The sequence below is a fragment of the Ruditapes philippinarum genome, unplaced genomic scaffold, assembly GCF_026571515.1.
Source record: "Ruditapes philippinarum isolate M1 unplaced genomic scaffold, ASM2657151v2 ctg2745_1_1_1_1, whole genome shotgun sequence".
Classification (NCBI taxonomy): Eukaryota; Metazoa; Mollusca; class Bivalvia; order Venerida; family Veneridae; genus Ruditapes; species Ruditapes philippinarum.
This window is the reverse complement of record NW_026855150.1, coordinates 172,797-192,305: the sequence shown is the minus strand read 5'-3', so window position 1 is coordinate 192,305 and position 19,509 is coordinate 172,797. Positions and strand designations below refer to the sequence as shown.

Sequence of the window (19,509 nt, the reverse complement as noted above, 5' to 3'; positions counted from 1 at the left end):
GTTATGTTACAGAAATTATACTTGGTTTATGTTACAGAAAGTATTCTTGGTTTCTGTTACGGAAAGTATACTTGGTTTCTGTTACAGAAGTATTCTTGATTTATGTTACACAAATTATACTTGGTTTATGTTACAGAAAGTAAACTTGAATTATGTTACAGAAAGTATACTTTGTTATGTTAAAGAAAGTATATTTGGTTTCTATTATGGAAAGTATACTTGATTTCTGTTACAGAAAGTATACATGGTTTATGGTACAGAAAATATACATGGTTTATACTACAGAAAGTATACTTGATTTGTGTTACAGAAATTATACTTGGCTTATGGTAAAGAAAGTTTATTTAGCTATGTTACAGAAAGTATGCTTGATTTATGCTACAGAAATTTTACATGATTTATGTTACAGCATGCCCTTCTGGGTTCTTCCAGTGTTTGAACACACCGTCACAAGAATGTATCAGTACAGGATTACTGTGTGATAAGGTAGCCGATTGCTCTGATGGTTCGGATGAACTTAATTGTGGTAAGTTTTATTTATTCACAACTCTTACATAATTCACACTCTTTCTTTATTAGACAGATAAGGAAGTCAGGTGCATTTCTATAGGATAATGCACAGAATTAAAGAAGAATTTTTGCACATGCATTTTATCTCTGATGTGGCGTTAATTAACTAAATGAAGCCATGAAAGCTACTTCTCTTCTCAATGTATTTCAAAATACTTCTTAATCTATCAATGAGGCTTACTGGCCTTTCATGATAATACTAAAATGTAATTCTGAACTTGAACCATACATGTTCTAAAACAACAAACTATAAATTGATATTCCCTATACTATTAGGAGGCCCTCAGCGTTGTGTATTGTTCTGTAATTGTTTGAGGGTTGAGTGATTTTTACCTTCTATGTAAATGCTGTATCTTTAATCTATTTATGAAAACAATAATGTTTATGTATACAGGTTGTGAAGTCGGCCAGTGGCAATGTGCGGACAAGACGTGTATTCCTGCTAACATGAGATGTGACGGTCCAGCACAGTGTGAAGATGGTTCAGATGAAGTTGGCTGTAGAGGTAATGCACCAGTTTAAGTAAATCATTCTCCAACTGCCCCACCCACCCCAAAGCCTCAAAGGCGAATAATAGTGTCTTTGACTTCAGATTTTCTTGTTAAGGCCCTGTCCTGTAGAGACAGTGAAAAAAGATTTTCAGTTAACTAGTGCATGATAAATGTATTGTTTGAATACTTTGTGCATGTAATATCTTTATCATTGTTTCAACCCTTTTTAGTTATAATAGCTAGCATAGAAAAGGTTGTTATAAGTGACCATACAATTCGTTTCATGCCAATGCTGAAAAATGTGGAGAAAAAAAAAAAATAGTTGCTGCTAGTGGAAAGGATCTGATATTTCATAGATGAATTATACGGTTGACTGTTGTATTACTTGTTCTTATCAACAGCTGAACATGTGATGTAAATCTTGTTATTATAGCTACATGTAGTTCAGACCAGTATACATGTTCTGACGGGAATTGTGTCGAAGGGCGGATGAGATGTGATGGTGTCGCGCAGTGCGAGGATCGGTCAGATGAGGAAAATTGCCGTGAGTTAGCTTTCAATAATTTCTCGTTCTCAATTCTTTAAATAAAAAGTAAAGCATATTTTAGTTTCATTTAAATACTGGTATGATAAATTTCCCCAACTGCCCCACCCACCCCACAGCCTCAAAGGCGAATAATAGCGTTTTTGACTTCAGATTTTCTTGTTAAGGCCCTGTCCTGTAGAGACAGTAAAAAGATTTTCAGTTAACTAGTGCATGATAAATGTCTTGTTTGAATACTTTGTGCATGTTATATTTTTATCAATGTTTCAACCCTTTTTAGTTATAAAAGCTAGCATAGAAAAGGTTGTTATAAGTTACCATACAATTTGTTTCATGCCAATGCTGAAAAATGTAGAGAAAATTAAAAAATGGTTGCTGCTAGTGGAAAGGATCTGATATTTCATAGATGAATTATACTGTTGACTGTTGTATTACTTGTTCTTATCAACAGCTGAACATGTGATGTAATTATTGTAATTATAGCTACATGTAGGTCAGACCAGTATACATGTTCTGACGGAAATTGTGTCGAAGGGCGGATGAGATGTGATGGTGTCGCGCAGTGCGAGGATCGGTCGGATGAGGAAAATTGCCGTGAGTTAGCTTTCAATAATTTGTCGCTCTTAATTCTTTAAATATAAAGACAAGCATATTTTAGTTTAATTTAAATACTGGTATGATAAATTTCCCCAACTGCCCCACCCACCCCACAGCCTCAAAGGCGAATAATAGCGTTTTTGACTTCAGATTTTCTTGTTAAGGCCCTGTCCTGTAGAGACAGTAAAAAAAGATTTTCAGTTAACTAGTGCATGATAAATGTCTTGTTTGAATACTTTGTGCATGTTATATTTTTATCAATGTTTCAACCCTTTTTAGTTATAAAAGCTAGCATAGAAAAGGTTGTTATAAGTTACCATACAATTTGTTTCATGCCAATGCTGTTTTAAGTAAAAATATCATGTTTCTGATGTGTTTTAAGTAAAAATATCATGTTTCTGATGTGTTTTAAGTAAAGATATCATGTTTATTTTCAGCATGTCGTGAAGGAATGTTCCAGTGTAGAGATGGTAACTGTGTTGAGGGAAGAATGCGCTGTGATGGAGTACCACAATGTGAAGATTCATCAGATGAATTTGGTTGCCGTAAGTGATATTCTATTAACTTATAACCTATTTTATTTTAATACCATATAATTATATAAGATTTATGATAATTTAACTATTTTTGTGCATTTGTTTACATCTTGCCAAAACTTACGTATCTAGAAATTTACCTGGTTTGCAGAACTTTGTGTTAATTAGTATCTTTCATAGAAGCTACACATTTTAGTCAAGTAGTATTAGTCTAAAATTAACCTATATAAAGTATTAGTTCTGAAAGGAATGCAAAACTTCACTCTTCTAGACATTTTAATCTCCATGTGACGTTTATTTTGATATAACTTTCAAATTTTCTTACAGAAGCAGTTGTGCCATTAAGGTTGATGTCAATGATTTTTATTTTATAAATCTTTTTTTCGTAAAAATCCGATGTACTGGTATATTTTGTAGCATTAATATTAAATTTTGTTGTATTTTAGCTACTGAACCACCAAGTTGTCCAACTAGTGACTTCCAGTGTCAAACAGGCGGAATTTTGGAATGTATTGATCAAAGACTACGTTGTGATGGTTATGAAGATTGTTCAGACGGCTCGGATGAAAATGGCTGTCGTAAGTTATACAGGCTTTTTTACTATGAATGTGAACATGTTAAACTACGGCTTATAACAGACATTTTTGCAAAATTCTAAATGGGAATAAGATATTGATATTGGTAGTGATATATTTATAGAAAATAGAGATTATTTTTTTAAGGTTTTTTTAACTAAAAGATCATGGTACAATTGACGTAGATTGTGGAAATGTTGTTAAAACTGTTCACCTTCCAATGAGCAAAGAAAGTTTTCAAAAAGTCAAACTTTGAAAAAAACATTGGTAAAATTAAGCGATATTTAAACATTTACAATCAATTTTTTTTATCACCATATTTCTAACCCCTATTACTATGGGCATCTTATCAGATTTAATGTTATTTATGAGGAGCATAATATAAGTATATTCTTTTTGCTTTCTCGATTTACTGTGATTCTTGCTATGGAAATTTATACTACATTTTAATTTTATTATTTTACTCACATAAGACATTAATTTATAAGGGGACATGCTGTTTTAATCAATTTGAGTAAAATGAAGAAAAAAAACGTAACCAAAATTATAAAAAAATTATTATCCTTACAGCTGGTTGCAAACGTAATGAATTCACATGCCAAAGTGATGGCAGATGTCTTCCAATTGAATCAAGATGTAATTCTATCATAGAATGTGCAGATAGATCTGATGAACTTGGTTGTGGTAAGTTGAAATATACATGTATATAATTATTAACTGTCCCCTTTCATAGCTTTATATTATCTCCCTTTTTTATTGGTCTGTTTGAAGAATACAGAATGCTATAATTGTACTTGCCAAGGTGTCGGCATCACACTTTGGTTATGTGCAGTTGGTATCTACAAAACTACTGAAGGGAATGGGTTGAAACTTCACACACTTATTTGAGAGCATAAATGGCTTTCCAAGGCACATAACTCTAACATGGAATCGTAAAAGTATTATGACCCTTTTTGAACTTAAAAGTTCCACACTATACAGGCTCCTGTTTGTCTTTGTGTTACTTGTGTTGAAAGCATTGTAATGGTTTGCGTCATAAAATATCATTTGCATATTCATAAAAATGCAACATTTGAGATAATCTTTGGCGGGATTAGTCGTCAGTCACTTGCAGAGATATTGGTAATTATTGGTTATTTATCCAGGAAAGCCAGGAGGTGGACCGATCGCCAAGATATGACAAATAAATGTGTTAAAATTGGCATTAAAAAAACGGTCAACCAACAACTTTGTCAGTTTGTGTAACTTGTAACCAAAGTCAGTGATTCAAACCAGATGCTGGCTTGTGCATGTAGTAAAGCAAAATGTAGCATGGTTAACCTCCAGGAAAATCAACACAATTCTTATGTTCTTATGTTAACACAGGCTAAAATTCAGTTGTTTTTTTACTTAAGTAGTTTTGAAAAATGTTCTTTTATTTTGATAATCACATTACTATTTAATTAACTTTGTTTTCAGTGTATATTGAAAAAATTAATATTTACATGTATTTTTCAAATTGTTTGCTAAACCTCTGTATATGCTTAACTGCAGTTATCATTTAACGAAAAGTGATTAACCTTTGCCACCTGCTTATCCGTGCAGTCTGACCAGGCTCTATACTGTTATCTTACTTTAAATTCCCATCTTGTTATCCTCGAAAATGATAATAAACGGTCCCAAAGATGGAAAATGGAAAAATCTTTTAGAAAAAAAGCAGGATTTGGTTGCAGTGAAAGTTAAGTACAAAATAATAAAAAAAAGTTGTAAATTTTCAGTATGTACAGCTGAACAATTCAAGTGTGGCGATGGTATTTGTATAGATTTAAGCCGACGCTGTGACCGCAGGATGGACTGCGAGGATCGCTCAGATGAAATAGCTTGTCGTAAGTTTCTGCTTAAGTCATTTTGTCTTCAAAAACAGTTTCAAGTTCTCTGCATAGAAATGGAATCTCTGTATAATTTTACTTCAAGCCTTTGAAATTTAATGTGTATGGGTTATTGTGATTACAAGCACCTTTTACCTTCCATCACTGTATCATATATTGAGTTCTTATACAATACAGATTTTAAAGTGGCAGCTTTGCAGGGTTGTTAATGTATCGGACTAGGAATCTAAGGATTGCTTTCTGCATTGCTTCAAACCATGTCCGGAGTGAGCCGTTGTTTCCTTGAGCAAGAAACTAAACACTCATTGCTCAGTACTGCTTGGTATTGGTTGATTCCAGGAATGGATTTTTCGAATGCGTCTATAAGCTTCCTACACAATAGAACTAAAATAAATTCTGTATAAACCATATTAACTTGTGTATCATTTTTGCAATCACAGGAAAAAGGTGTATTCCTACACAGTGAAGTTACTGAGTTAGAAAAGCTTAATATACAAGAATGTACTGTAAATATTTTTTGACATTGGCAAGCTCTGCTAGATTCTAATTGTTAATATCATACCCTTTATGTCTATTATAGCATGTCGTTCAGGCGAATTCCAATGTGTGAATGGTGATTGTATTAATGAGGCTCGCAGGTGCGACGGAAGAGCTGACTGCCAAGATCGGTCTGACGAGGCCGGATGTCGTAAGTTTCTTATTTATATTTATTATTGCGATTATACTTCATGGTAATATCTGCCTTGAGTTAAGGTTATGATAGTAAAGTCAAACAGTTCATTGCCATGTAGTCAATTATGTACATATAAACTATGCATTTAATTGACACAGTAAGTAACGAGAATATGTAACCTTTAACCCTGATAATATTTATTTTCTTTACATTAAATGCATCTTAATCATTCCTAAAGCTTTTTGTGTCGCAATTTTAAGTTGTGTGTGGCTTTATTTTAATTTGCAAAATTCAAATACAGTTATATGTAATCTTCAATTATTGTCATTATAAGCTTGTATATGAAGTTTCTAGCCTGTGTGAGTCTAAGGGTTCAAGCTATATTGAAATAAGTTATTAAGAAAGCTTACAGCTTCTGTTTGTCTTGAATCTATTTTAAGGCAGGGTATGTCATCAATATTCCATTTTTTTTTCTTCTGAAAAATCAATTCCAATCAATATCATATATATAAATGAAGTTGAAAAACATTCCCACCACAAAAGAAAGATGTCATGTATATAAATTTTGACATTTTTATCATGCTTTGTCTTAGGAGACCGTTTCATTAAGCGACCGTTTTGGGTGATTCCCTTGCTTAATACACGCTTGACTGTACATTATCAATGCTACCAAGAGCAATATTTCTTCAGATACATTGTTAAGCATAGTCAGAAAAAGTTGTTTTTCTGTTCATTGGCTAGCATTGCATTATTATGGCAATATGGTCTTCAGTTTTAATTTGCTTAGTATTCATTATTTATAAGAGAATGAGTCCTTCATTTATTTGTCACTGCTTCTTTATGATTATCCATTAGTTTGTGCTAGGGCATGGTCATGCATTAAAATGTATATCACAGAATCATTGTTATACATAAAATGTGCTCTGTCTGTTACAATATTTTAATAGCATAGTATGACCCCTGACTCCCCAAATAAATTGACACTGGTTGTGCTATTTGTAAGGGTAATTTAATTATTTATAATTTTGTTATGTCTTGTCAGCCCTGGTTATGCCAATTTATACATGTCTGTGCTATGCATTATATCTACTAAGTGAAATTAGCCAGAAAAGTGCATAATAGGGTAGGTTAATATATAACTAGTTGGTCAGTATCTCTGGAACATGCATATATGTATTACAAAAATAACAACAAAGTTGTTGGGAAAATGTTTACAGCATCCAGAAGGAGATGTCGACAGGGTTATTATCAGTGCGATTCAGGGCACTGTTTGTCAGAATCCCGTCGATGTGATGGGGTTCGTGATTGCCCTAACGGGTCTGACGAACGCGACTGCAGTAAGTGGTTCAAACCCCTTTAAACTTCACTTGTCATTATTTACTTTGAAAATTTGCTCATATAAAGAAGCTTCACGAGTCACTTACATTGTAAGCTAAACATATTCATATTTATTTCTGCTCTTTTAAGTAGATTGTTTAGAAGAAAAAAAAGAAAGAAAATCTCATGATTTATGAATGTTTTTATTGAGATATTCTGCAATTCTGTTGTGATGAGTGAAGTAAATAAGGGGACGTTGATGTAGATGGTCACATGATCACATGCTGTGTGACTTGACATATCACATGACCAGTTCAACTTTTAGTACAGTGACTGGTTCCAAAAAAATATACACTTTGAATTTGACTGGTTTCTGAATACAATGAAATATTGAAAAACAAGTATATAATTTTGGCTCTGCAAGAAGCTTTTTTTAACTTGAAGACTTATTTTTGTCATTAGATTTTACTGTTTTGCTAAGCTGGTCAGTATTTCCTGTCTATTTTTAATACCCTAGTATACAGAAATGGGTTTAATTTGAATACAGATTTAAGATGACTCTGGAAATCCAGAAACTTAAACAATCAGTTCCATTAAACAAAAAACTTGTTAAATGAAAGTTTATATGTTGGAACCAGTCTCAAAGCTTGACCAGTTTATTCTCTATATTTTATTTTTGCTTGAGTTTTGACAGTTTGTGATGAACACAGTTTGAGATGAATATTGTTTTTTCTTTTTAAAATTGTTACAAGTTTATTGAATTTTATAGATATTAGCACAAAAATTAAAATTTATGAACTTAAGTGCAAAAAAATATCTATAATTATTTGTTAAGAATTAAATTGTCATACAAGAATAATTTTACAGTAAGTTAAAGATTTTTCTTAGGCTATAAAGTTACTTTTGTAATTTTCTTTGGTTAAAGATGAAATTAAAATTTTCAACAACAAAAAATTAAATAAAAATAAAATCAATTTAAAAAGCGAAGTTTGAAATGAGCTTCGCCATGACAAAACCAACATAATGCGTTTGCGACCAGCATGGATCCAGACCAGCCTGCGCATCTGCGCAGTCTGATTAGGATCCATGCTGTTTGCTGACCAACCCTATTACAAGTAAAGAAACTGATAGCGAACAGCATGGATCCTGATCAGACTGCGCGGATGCGCAGGCTCGTCTGGATCCATGCTGGTCGCAAACCCATTATGTTTGTTTTGTCTTGACGCGGCTCATATGTACTATTCCATATGAAAAGGGGAAGGATTTAATACAGCTAGATTATGACATAGGTTACGTGTATAAATATATAAATATAATAGACATGTATTTATAATGTAGGATGTAGAAAATTTTATATTTTGCTTCTTAAGCTTTGACTATACAATCCATTACCCCTGCCTTTGTTAATTTAAAAACTTTGTTATGACGTTCAAATCCGAGCTCATGTAGAATCTAATTTGTTAAATACAATAACAATATTGTTCAAGAAATATTTCATTTAGTCAAACTTCAAGAAATTTTTTAAGGGGCATCCTTGGCTGAGTGGTTATGGTTGTTGACTTCAAACCACTTGCCCCTCACCATTGTTGGTCAGAATACCGAAAAAGACATTGGATTCTTTTATATGAAGAAGCTATTCCTCTAGCTTACGGAATGGTTCGACGCAGACTCAGATTAAGTTTTATGCTTATTAAATGAGGCTATTTACTTAAAGTCTCCTAGATTTACATGTACGCTTTATACTGATATTCCAATACTTAAAGCTAGTTTCCAACATATTATATATAATTGCCATTTATTTCTCTCATTTTCATTTTATCCCCCACACCCACCAATTTTTCTTTTCCTGTAAAAGATACACTGCTATACCAATATATTAGTACTGTCAGTCTATTATCTGGATAAAGCCCAAAAATACTTTTAACTACACCAGCAGTAATATTAGCTAATGGATTCAGTATATAGAATTCAATGTAGTTTTAGGTCTTTATGGTTCAGTACTTAATGTTTTTGACTGAAATTTACCTTAGCTTCATTGCAGTTTAGGTCAGGAGCTCCTATGAGGGACTTTAAGTTCTTCTGTATGATTGATGGTTCTCTAGTGGCAGTTTGATGGTCTTCCATATACCAGAATGCCTATGAAGCAGTCATATGATCTAAACATAATTACTGTTTTACAAAAAAAAGAAGAAACAAAATAGTGTCAGTAATGTAGTTTGAGATTTAAAAGAGTCTCTTTAAATGAAATTTTGAGTCCTTTAAAATGTATCTTATCAAGCCTTTAGATGGAATAATTTTAAGACATTTCACAGTGACAGGTCTTATAAGAATATGTAAAAATTGTTAATTATTTTGATTAAGCATTAAAATGACCAGATTTATTATCTGATATAAGGCATGATAAGTGTATGGTGACAGGATGTATGAGAGTTTAATGTAATGTCGGTGATGTTAGAGTTTTGATTGGCTTGTTTATTTTGTATTGTCTAATGTCGGTAAATGTGTAATGTAAATATTGTTTCTTTAAATAAGAATATAAAAATAATGAAATGTACATTATCATTGAAACTGGCTTACAAACAAACAAAACAAAATAAGTTCATCATTTGAATATCACTTTTGAAAATGTAACATGGCATGCAGTGAATTAATAACTAGAGATATTGATTGAAATGATATTTAAATTCCCCAATCTCTGTAAGAAGTGGAGTTTAATGGTAGGTACATGAGGAGGCCTTGAATTCCAGATTTGCTACTTTTTCTCAATTTCTTTGTTCATTTTATTTTTGTTTGTTTTCTTTTATTTTATTGTATTTATGTTGTTAAAAGTTGGTTCTAATATTGTTTTGTATAAAATGTTCTTTGTTATTGTTCCATTAAACATCTTTCATTTTATTTATTTTTTTATGTTTCAAATTAATTTTCGTTTCATTAAAATCTTGTTTTTTTTTGGTTTTTTTTGCAGTGAATTTTATTTTATGCTTTAATAGTAATCTTCTTTATTCAAAGAAAAAAGTATATGTATAAAGATAAAGCAAATGTACATTATAATTTTTGTTTAATATTATGTTTTGTAAAAATGCTAGAATTTTCTTTATCCACTTTATTATTTTTTTTTATATTGATTACACAATATATTTCAATGCCATTTTCAAGTGTAAATCATAGCAGCCTCATAAATGATATGAGAGGGGGAAATTTGAAAATACTTATATACCATATATCAGGTTTTTTTCAAAAGTGTCTCTAATTTCTGTTATATTCGCATGTAATGAATACTGCCAAAAATGGATTTGCTAAATTTTCCTCTCTAAATTGGTCTGTCTTTTGTCAGGATAAAAAGAAATATGTACTGCCGCTCTCATTGCCTACATGAGAAAACGTTGCCGTTTTCAATTTTAAAAAAATTCTGGTTTTGTTGTTGTTTTCTTTGGAGAGTGCGAGGGTTGGTAGAGGGGCTGTGCGGTTTTGACTAATTTTTCAGGCACACGTTCATGTATTGTCACATTGAGTATTCTAATGCAAATACTGGTAAATGGCAATTTAAGGTTGTAGGCATATGAATGTAAAATGTATAGATATTTTACAACGTACTTTGATTTTTGTAGCTCTCTCCTGTGAAGCTGACGAGATGGAGTGTGTTGTGGATAACAAGTGTCTGACACCAAGTCAGATTTGTAACCGAGTGTACGACTGCTCCGACGGCAGGGATGAACGTGACTGTGGTAAGATTATAATTCATTATGATACCATAGCCGACATTATGGTACTAATATTACAGGAGGAGATTCTTTAAATAGATTGAGATAATGGCACTGATAGTGTGGGAGGAGATTTTACAATTCTATAAATAAATTGAGATAGTGGTACTGATAGTTTGGGAGGAGATTTTGAATTCTATTAATAGATCGAGATATTAGAACTTTTTTGTCTGCTTAATAGACTTATTTTTCTGTTAAAATGATACATATGTAAGTCTGTAATATTTAATTGTTGTTTTTAGTAAGGTGTACATCAGGGGAATTTCAGTGTGAATCGGACAGATCATGTATCATGATAAGTTAAATCACTAATTGTTGTTTTTAGTAAGGTGTACATCCGGGGAATTCCAGTGTGAATCGGACAGATCATGTATAAGTCTGGCAGGAAGATGTAATGGACGTAAAGAATGCTCGGATGGATCCGATGAAATGAACTGCCGTAAGGATTGCCCCTCATTTACTTTGAATTAAGACTTTGATCATTTTTTTTTTGTAATAATTCATTGTTTTTTTTTTTTCAATCATTCTTTAAAGTGTTCATTTTCTGAAAGAGAATTGTTGATGAATTGAGAGGTAATACACCAGAAATAGTTATGGTATTTAAAATTCATTCAATGACATTAAAAGGGAAAAGTATCTTGAATATAGCTGACATGTATGTATAGAACTGTAGAACTGCATGTATAGGATATTATGCAAATATTAGCATAAACATAGCTTGATGCGCCCTTTTCAATGTTTGATATCATTAAAAGAAGTTGACTTCTGATAATCAGAAATTAAACAACTTTATTGAAGAACCAATGCAATCCTGATTACTTAGTGTCTACAACATAATAGCTGTGCTTATATTGTATATTTAATATTAAAACTAATTTAATGATATTTCATGTGAACAGCCACACCATCACCTATCAGTGTTGTTGTCAGTCCCAACAATCTGCGAATCAGACAAGGTGCTGAGGCAATTATCACGTGCATGGGTCAGGGGCTTCCTGCTGGAGCTAGTTTACAGTGGTTCCGGGGAACTGAAGTAAGTAGTATAGTCAGAATATTTTATAGATATTAATTTAAAGAAAAAAAAACTATGAGTCAGATGGTGTAGAGGGACATTATGGAAAAATGGAAACATAACAGTAATTACTGTGACAAAATGTTACTGAAGATTCAAAGCACTGAAGTCATTTTTTAAATGATAAGTAGTTCAGAATTAAGTACTGAAACTGTAATCTGAACAATAAAAATTTAAGAATACAGCACTAAAGCTGTTTTCTGAACAATAAATAGTTCAGAATACAGCACTGAAATAATTGTTTAAACAATGAATAGTTAAGAATTCAGCACTAAAGCAGCTGTAAACAGTGAACAGTTTAGACTCTGGCACTCACCAACTAAATACATGTAGTATAAACAATTAACAGCTCAGAATAAAGCTCCGAAGTTTTTATTTACATGTAAACAATGAACAGTTCAGATTTCAAATCACTAAAGCCATTGTCTAAACAATGAACAGACTAAACAAGCTTTAGTATCTGAATAACACACAGTTCAAAATTCAGCACTGAATCAGTTGTGCAAACAAGATCAGCTCAGAATTTAGCTTTGAGGTTATTGTTTAAACAATGGACAGTTCAGAATTCAAAGAGAATACAGCACTGAAGTTGTTGTACAAACAATACTAGTTCAGAATTTAGTGCTGAAGCTGTTGTATAAACAATGTACAGTTCAGAATTTAATACAAGGTAGACCATTGCACAAATTGATCAATGTAAAGCCTTATCATGTTTATATAGTTTGTTGTTCTGTTTTTGAAAGGGTTTACCGATGCAATCAGCTGTTGAACAAGGCAAATTGATGATACCTGTTGCCAAGGTGATGGACTCTGGTGACTACACATGTAGAGTGGTTGGAGTTTCTGGCAATTACCAGGCAACTGCCAGACTTGAAGTTGTTGCTAGTAAGAACTCTTTTTATTTAGAACATGTATTTCTCAATAAATTTAGGTTTGGACTTAATTTGGTCCAGCAGTGGTTAAGGTTGCTGCCATTAAATCACTAGGCCCACACTGATGGGAGTTTGAGTCTTTTAAGGGATTACAGTTTCATATATTTGTAGAAGCTATTCAGCTAGCTTAAAGAAAGTTTGTGGTTCTACTCTGTTACTTGTTATTGCCTGAAGCAATGCATGGAGGGGCAATTGAGTAAAGCTAGAAAGTCACAACATGACATTCACAGTGTTGATGGGACTTAGAGCTTCATCAGGATAATTACAGACATAAACAAAAATTTAGAATGTATTTTGTTCTACTTTTACCAAGATAATTATTTTACATGATTTATAATATTCTTCATATTTTGTCTTTGAGTTTATACACCCCTTAAAAATGTTCTTCTTTATTAAGTTATTATTTATGACCTTAATTTATGCATTTAGTTATGCAGTGATTTACTCAATAGAACATCTTAATAACAAGCCTTTGTACCTTTTTGGGTCAATTTTATGTTTTCATATATGAAAGCATAATTATACTCAATGAAACACCCTTGTGACAACTCTTTCGAATTGTATAGCGTTGCTGTCCTCTGACAGCTTTTTGTGTTTGTAATGTTATTATACATATATTGTTGCCTTGATAACAGAGTTAGGGTTAAGAACTAAATAAACATCATTGTATTTATAGTTGGACCGACACCAAAACCGGACGATGGAGATGGTAAATGTGGTAGGGACGAGGCTGTGTGTCAGAACGGACAATGTATCAGGAGAGAATATCGGTGCGATGGCGAAGAAGATTGTGCCGATGGTTCTGATGAACCAGAGGACTGTTGTATGTACTGTTTCTTTAAATTGTTTTTGTAGGACATTCTTTCAGTTCAGTATAGTTACATTTAGTCATGATTTTAAGTTTTTGGCTCAGTGTATGTTTTTCTGTGACAAGTTGATGATGATATTTCTTATGCCATATGTCCATAACCTCAGTTTTAAATGATAAACAGGGAAAAGTTTAACTTAATTCATTAAGATTTATCACTTGTTCGGATATAAAGTACACCAAATCAAATTAAATTAAAAAAAATGATGACAAAAGATTGCATAGTACATTATAGTATCTTTTCTGCTTTAAAATATGGTTCTGTGATCATTCTTTCTTTTGAAAAAATATTATTATGTTTTTAAATCAATTTCTTTTTTTATTGACTTACTTTGTTTTCAACTAGATGTTAATATTTTGTGTTGTCTTTAATAATAATAATAATAATAATGATAATGATAAAAATGATAATAATAATAATGATTTGTATCAAACCATTGTAAGTGGAAGTCGAATACCAAAGACTGATTTGTTTTTAAAAGCCCTTACCAAATCTTTGTAAGGTCAAAATACATAAGAACTTCCTTAAAAACTTTTGATTATGTTTCTGTTTTTACTATTTACAGATTCAAACCTGTGTGAACCGAATGAGTTTCAGTGTCCATCAGGTCAGTGTGTGATGAAGATCTGGAGATGTGATGGTGAGAATGATTGTGAAGATGGATTTGATGAATCCAACTGCAGTAAGTCTCCAGAATTCACACTTTATACAGGCACACCTGTGCTAAATGACCACCTGTCCACATATACCATCTGATCTTTAAAAAAAGAAAAAAACATTCCTCGACCATAATATACACTTTCAATACAGACTACTTGATATGAAAATATATATCTTCATGGTTCTGCCAAGGGTGTTAATATGATATTTACAGATTTAATCAGAAAACAAGTTGGTTTTTTTTGCAATTGCTTTAAGTGTGAGTAATGTAATATGATAAATTTCTGTTTGCATAGCTTTACTTTTTAATACTATTCATATTGTTGACTTCATTCTTGGTTGACTCATGAAAGCTCTAGTTTAATTTTAATTTTAGTTTAAGTTTAATTTTAGATAAGTTATCTAAGGGTCACTTGTTTGATTCTAAGGCATGATTTCTGCTTGACTATTGATTCTTTTGGACATTGAGTCTAAAGGTCTTTTGTCTGTCACTGCTGATACAGAAATCATGTGGGGTTAGTAGTGGTTCATTGGTGGAGAAATTGGTAATAACTGGTTAGTTATCCAATAAAAGCCATTTAGTTGAATTGATTGCTAAGATGTGACCAAAAATGTGTTTAGGGTTGGCATAAAAAAATAGAAACAAACAAACAAACAAACAACCATGGTGGGCATGACAAGGGAATACTTAAAAAGAATCAGCGTTTTTACTTTGAGAGATGCAAAGTTGTATACTAGTACAGCTTGAACAAGTGACGTAAAATTCCCATCCAAAATATGGTAGGAAATGTTTGAAATGAAAATGATTTTTTTTTATTTCAGTGGCCAAACAGCCTGATGAACCATGTGGTAGAGATGAGTTCCAGTGTGTAAGTGGGAACCAGTGTATTCCCTTGGCATACCAGTGTGACCAGGAGATTGATTGCCTAGATAGATCTGATGAAATAGGATGCTGTAAGTAATTCAGTGAAATGTTCATGCATGTCTGATAAACTGTTGGTTAATCAGTGAAATATACATGTATAATGTCTGATAAACTGTTAGTAATTTAGTGAACTATACACATACGTCTGGTAAACTGTAAGTTATTCCTGAAATATACATGTATGTCTTAAAAGTTGTAAGTTATTCAGTGAAATATACATGCATATCTGATAAATCGTTAGTTATTTATTGTAATATACACATATGTCTGATTATGTGTAAGTTATTCAGTGAAATGTAAAGGTATGTCTTAAGATGTAAAGTATTCAGTGACATATACATGTAAGTCTTATAAGCTGTTAGTTATTCAGTGAAATATATGTATATGTCAGATTAGCTGTAAGTTACATATAAATGTATGTCTTATAAGCTGTTTGTTATGCAGTGAAATATACACGTATGTCTAATAAGCTATAAGTTAGAAATGTGTCAGATGAAGTGTTAGTTATTCAGTGAAATATATGTGTATGCATAATAAGCTTTAAGTGATTCAGTGAGATATACACATAAGTCTGGTAAACTGTAAGTTTTTCAGTGAAATATAAATGTATGTCTTATGAGCTGTAAGTTATTCTATGAAAAATACATGCATGTCAGATAAACTGCCATTGTAATATAAACATATGTCTGATTAGCTCTTAGTTATTCAGTGTAATATATATTTGAGATATACATGTGTGTCTAGTAAATTGTTAGTTATTCATTGAAATAAACATAAATGTCTGATAAGCTGTAAGTTATTTAGTGTAATATATATGTGAGATATACATGTGTGCCTGGTAAATTGTTAGTTATTCATTGAAATAAACATAAATGTCTGATAAGCTGTAAGTTATTTAGTGTAATATATATGTGAGATATACATGTGTGCCTGGTAAATTGTTAGTTATTCATTGAAATAAACATAAATGTCTGATAAGCTGTAAGTTATTTAGTGTAATATATATGTGAGATATACATGTGTGCCTGGTAAATTGTTAGTTATTCATTGAAATAAACATAAATGTCTGATAAGCTGTAAGTTATTTAGTGTAATATATATGTGAGATATACATGTGTGCCTGGTAAATTGTTAGTTATTCATTGAAATAAACATAAATGTCTGATAAGCTGTTAGTTATTCAGGGAGATATACATGTGTGCCTGGTGAAGTATACATGTTTATCTGTTATAATGTCATATACATACTTTCTATAGGGACTGCTATTTACACTACATGTAAGATATTGTATAAGATAATAATTCTTTAGTTTGACTTTCTATAGGGCCAGCTAATGGTAAATTATGTTTTGGTGAAGGTTTTGATTCTGTTAAAATATTAATATTAAAACTGTTAAATCCCTTCCCCTTACTTCTAACCAACCTTTAAATCCCTTTATTGTGGCTGTCAAGTGTGAGAAAGAGGCAGACAACAAAGTGCAAATGACACCATTATGCACATGGAATATTAAAGCCACAAAGAAGTTTATATTGACATGTTGATTGTTTCTTTAACACAATTTCATTTTATCAAAATATGTTCTTCATTGATGTTTTGTCTTATATATTATGGGTAAAGATTTTCAAGATTTTTTTTCCAGAATTGATGGAGTTTTGATCTCTTAAAAGTCCTTCCTTATCCTTTAAACACTTCAAGAAAACACCTTAATTCACAATTTTAAGAATGTATTATATTTCAACTTTTACCCATGCCAAGTAATAAATATTAATTTTTACATGTACATTTAGGACTATAATACAATTAAATGTGTACTCATGCAGTGATATAATATCTCATTTTGACTTTAATTGGTTGATTAAATATAATGAAGTGTCAATTTGTGATTGATAAATTTTAAATGATTTTAAGAAATAGGTCTATGGCATATCAGTTTTAAAACTGTCATTTGAAATACTTTTTAAAGTGATCGTTATAAAAAATGAGGTTCATTTTTGTGTATATTTCTGTATTTATTTTAATAGCACCTCCAATTATCACGGTGCCACCTGTCGCTGAAATTGAGGTTGAACTTGGAGGCACATTCACGATAATCTGCGAAGCAGTTGGTGTTCCGACTCCACTTATTGTCTGGCGTCTTAACTGGGGCAACATTCCAACTGGCGATCGTATCATAACTACAAGTGAAGAAGGACGTGGCGTGTTAACTGTGCGTGATGCACGATACAGTGATGCCGGCGCGTACACATGTGAGGCGATCAATAATCGTGGAAGCATCTTTGCCATTCCAGACGCCCTTGTGATCGTAAGACGTAAGTAATGCATGGCATCAGAATTTATATGGTTAAGAAGTAATGTTTTGCATTATCTCTGGTAGTCTGTAAACATTCTTATATTGTTTAAAAGTATAAAAATATTAAATATCCTTAAAAATAATGTATTGAAATTAGAAAAATATTAAGCATTCTTAAAGATAACATGTGAAAAATATTATTCATTGTTAAAGATAATGTGTTTCAATTATAAAAAATATTTAACGTTGTTAAAGATAATGTGTTTAAAGTATAAAAATATTAAACATTTTTAAAGATAATGCTTTTATTAATAAAGTATAAAAATATTAGACATTCTTAAATAAAATGATATTTCTGAAATATTTTGATCATACAGAGGCATGAAATATTTATACATATACAAAATAATTAATGTGTTTGAAGAAACAATACAACAGCATAGGACTATTTTTTTACGAATTTTTATTATAAACATTCTTCAGAGACACAAGGTAAGTTTTCTTATGTTTACTATAAGTTACTATTGCACATGTGCAGAACCATGTAAGGATTGGGTAAAAGGTATATTTATCTGTTTTGTTTAATTGTGTATGGGTGAGACAAATGGTACAGATTATATGAGAGTTGCCTGTTGCCTGTGGGAGACAAATATATTTGTGTGAATATTTCTATATTTGTACTAGGTTATCAAGTTTAAGTATTATGTTTTTGTGAGACATTGTTAGATAGTTTCATCACTGGGTACAAGGGCACAAAAAAAGAGATAAAATAATAACTTGTTTTCATAATGTCCCACTTTCTATGTTTCATTTTCTTGGTCAGATGTAGGATTTTTTTTCATGAAGCTGAATTATCGTGCTAACTGATGTATACTTTAGTTGTTATAGGAGTAATGGGTATAAGTCAATAAGTCAATATTCTTTCATGCTACTCATTCCATTCCAGTAAAAATTCTGTCATAAAAAGTATTTTGAGTAAAAGTTAACTATAAACAAGCTAAGTACATTGTACTACACAATATTTGATTCATTACAAATGCTTGTACCCAAGAAAATGGAGATTTGCAAGTGGTTTTAAAACACTGACAAGTTCATGACAGCATTCAATGTATTACATAATGTGTTGTTTGCATGAAAATTGTAGTAAAATGTGTGTTTTATAAACATGTGAACTGTAGAGATGATGAATGGAGGTTTAAATATTTATATCTATGTTAACCTGTAGGAAAGCATTGACTGTGGGGAGCAGTGCTGGTTGTTAAAAGCACACAGTGTATTGTGGGATATCTACATACTTGTATACAAATGAAGGTATGGAAATGTGGGCAACTAAAGAAATGTTCTGAGTACACATATATGAAATGTTCATGCTGTATCTATGAAAGTGTTCTTATGATATCAATGAACAAGATTATGTGTATCTGTGTGTAAAGATTGTTATTATATGCATCAAAGAGGTTCATTTGGTATTTGACGGGAAGAATGGGTGTGGTTTTGGTGGACGTCTGCCTGTATATGAGATGTGCGAATAAATGGATAAAACACTACCAGTGAACAGTGTTGGAATTGGTTTGGATATACTATCACAGTCTATAAATGCTGTTTGGCTATTTATATTTTATATCACGAATTCAAATATGCATAAAAATGCTGACAAATGAATAAAATATTTAAAAGAAGAAATATAGTTTTAAAACTATGTTATTGTATCGCTAAAAGTATAGAAATTCATCAAAATTTATAAAAAAAAAGTTTTCTGAGAAAAAATTATTCTGTATTAGATACTTAAAGAAAGATTAACAATTACCCTTTTGTTATATGATTTTAGG

General features: G+C 31.5%; 1 protein-coding gene across 11 annotated transcripts in view; it reads left to right on the top strand.

The window, feature by feature from the left end:
* Window positions 1–19,509, top strand: part of LOC132742280 (basement membrane-specific heparan sulfate proteoglycan core protein-like) — a 171,500-nt gene that overhangs the window by 72,074 nt on the left and 79,917 nt on the right. For 10 of the 11 annotated variants that reach the window (XM_060730647.1, XM_060730642.1, XM_060730638.1 and 7 more), the window contains 18 exons: window positions 410–526; window positions 965–1,075; window positions 1,495–1,605; window positions 2,089–2,199; window positions 2,640–2,747; window positions 3,185–3,316; window positions 3,884–3,997; window positions 5,071–5,178; window positions 5,762–5,869; window positions 7,072–7,191; window positions 10,780–10,896; window positions 11,258–11,371; window positions 11,832–11,965; window positions 12,748–12,889; window positions 13,613–13,759; window positions 14,371–14,487; window positions 15,288–15,419; window positions 17,412–17,699. In XM_060730647.1, the coding sequence (XP_060586630.1) occupies window positions 410–526; window positions 965–1,075; window positions 1,495–1,605; window positions 2,089–2,199; window positions 2,640–2,747; window positions 3,185–3,316; window positions 3,884–3,997; window positions 5,071–5,178; window positions 5,762–5,869; window positions 7,072–7,191; window positions 10,780–10,896; window positions 11,258–11,371; window positions 11,832–11,965; window positions 12,748–12,889; window positions 13,613–13,759; window positions 14,371–14,487; window positions 15,288–15,419; window positions 17,412–17,699 (2,331 nt within the window). The remainder of the gene's footprint in view (window positions 1–409; window positions 527–964; window positions 1,076–1,494; window positions 1,606–2,088; window positions 2,200–2,639; window positions 2,748–3,184; window positions 3,317–3,883; window positions 3,998–5,070; window positions 5,179–5,761; window positions 5,870–7,071; window positions 7,192–10,779; window positions 10,897–11,257; window positions 11,372–11,831; window positions 11,966–12,747; window positions 12,890–13,612; window positions 13,760–14,370; window positions 14,488–15,287; window positions 15,420–17,411; window positions 17,700–19,509) is intronic. The other variant, XM_060730646.1, reaches the window with a different exon arrangement.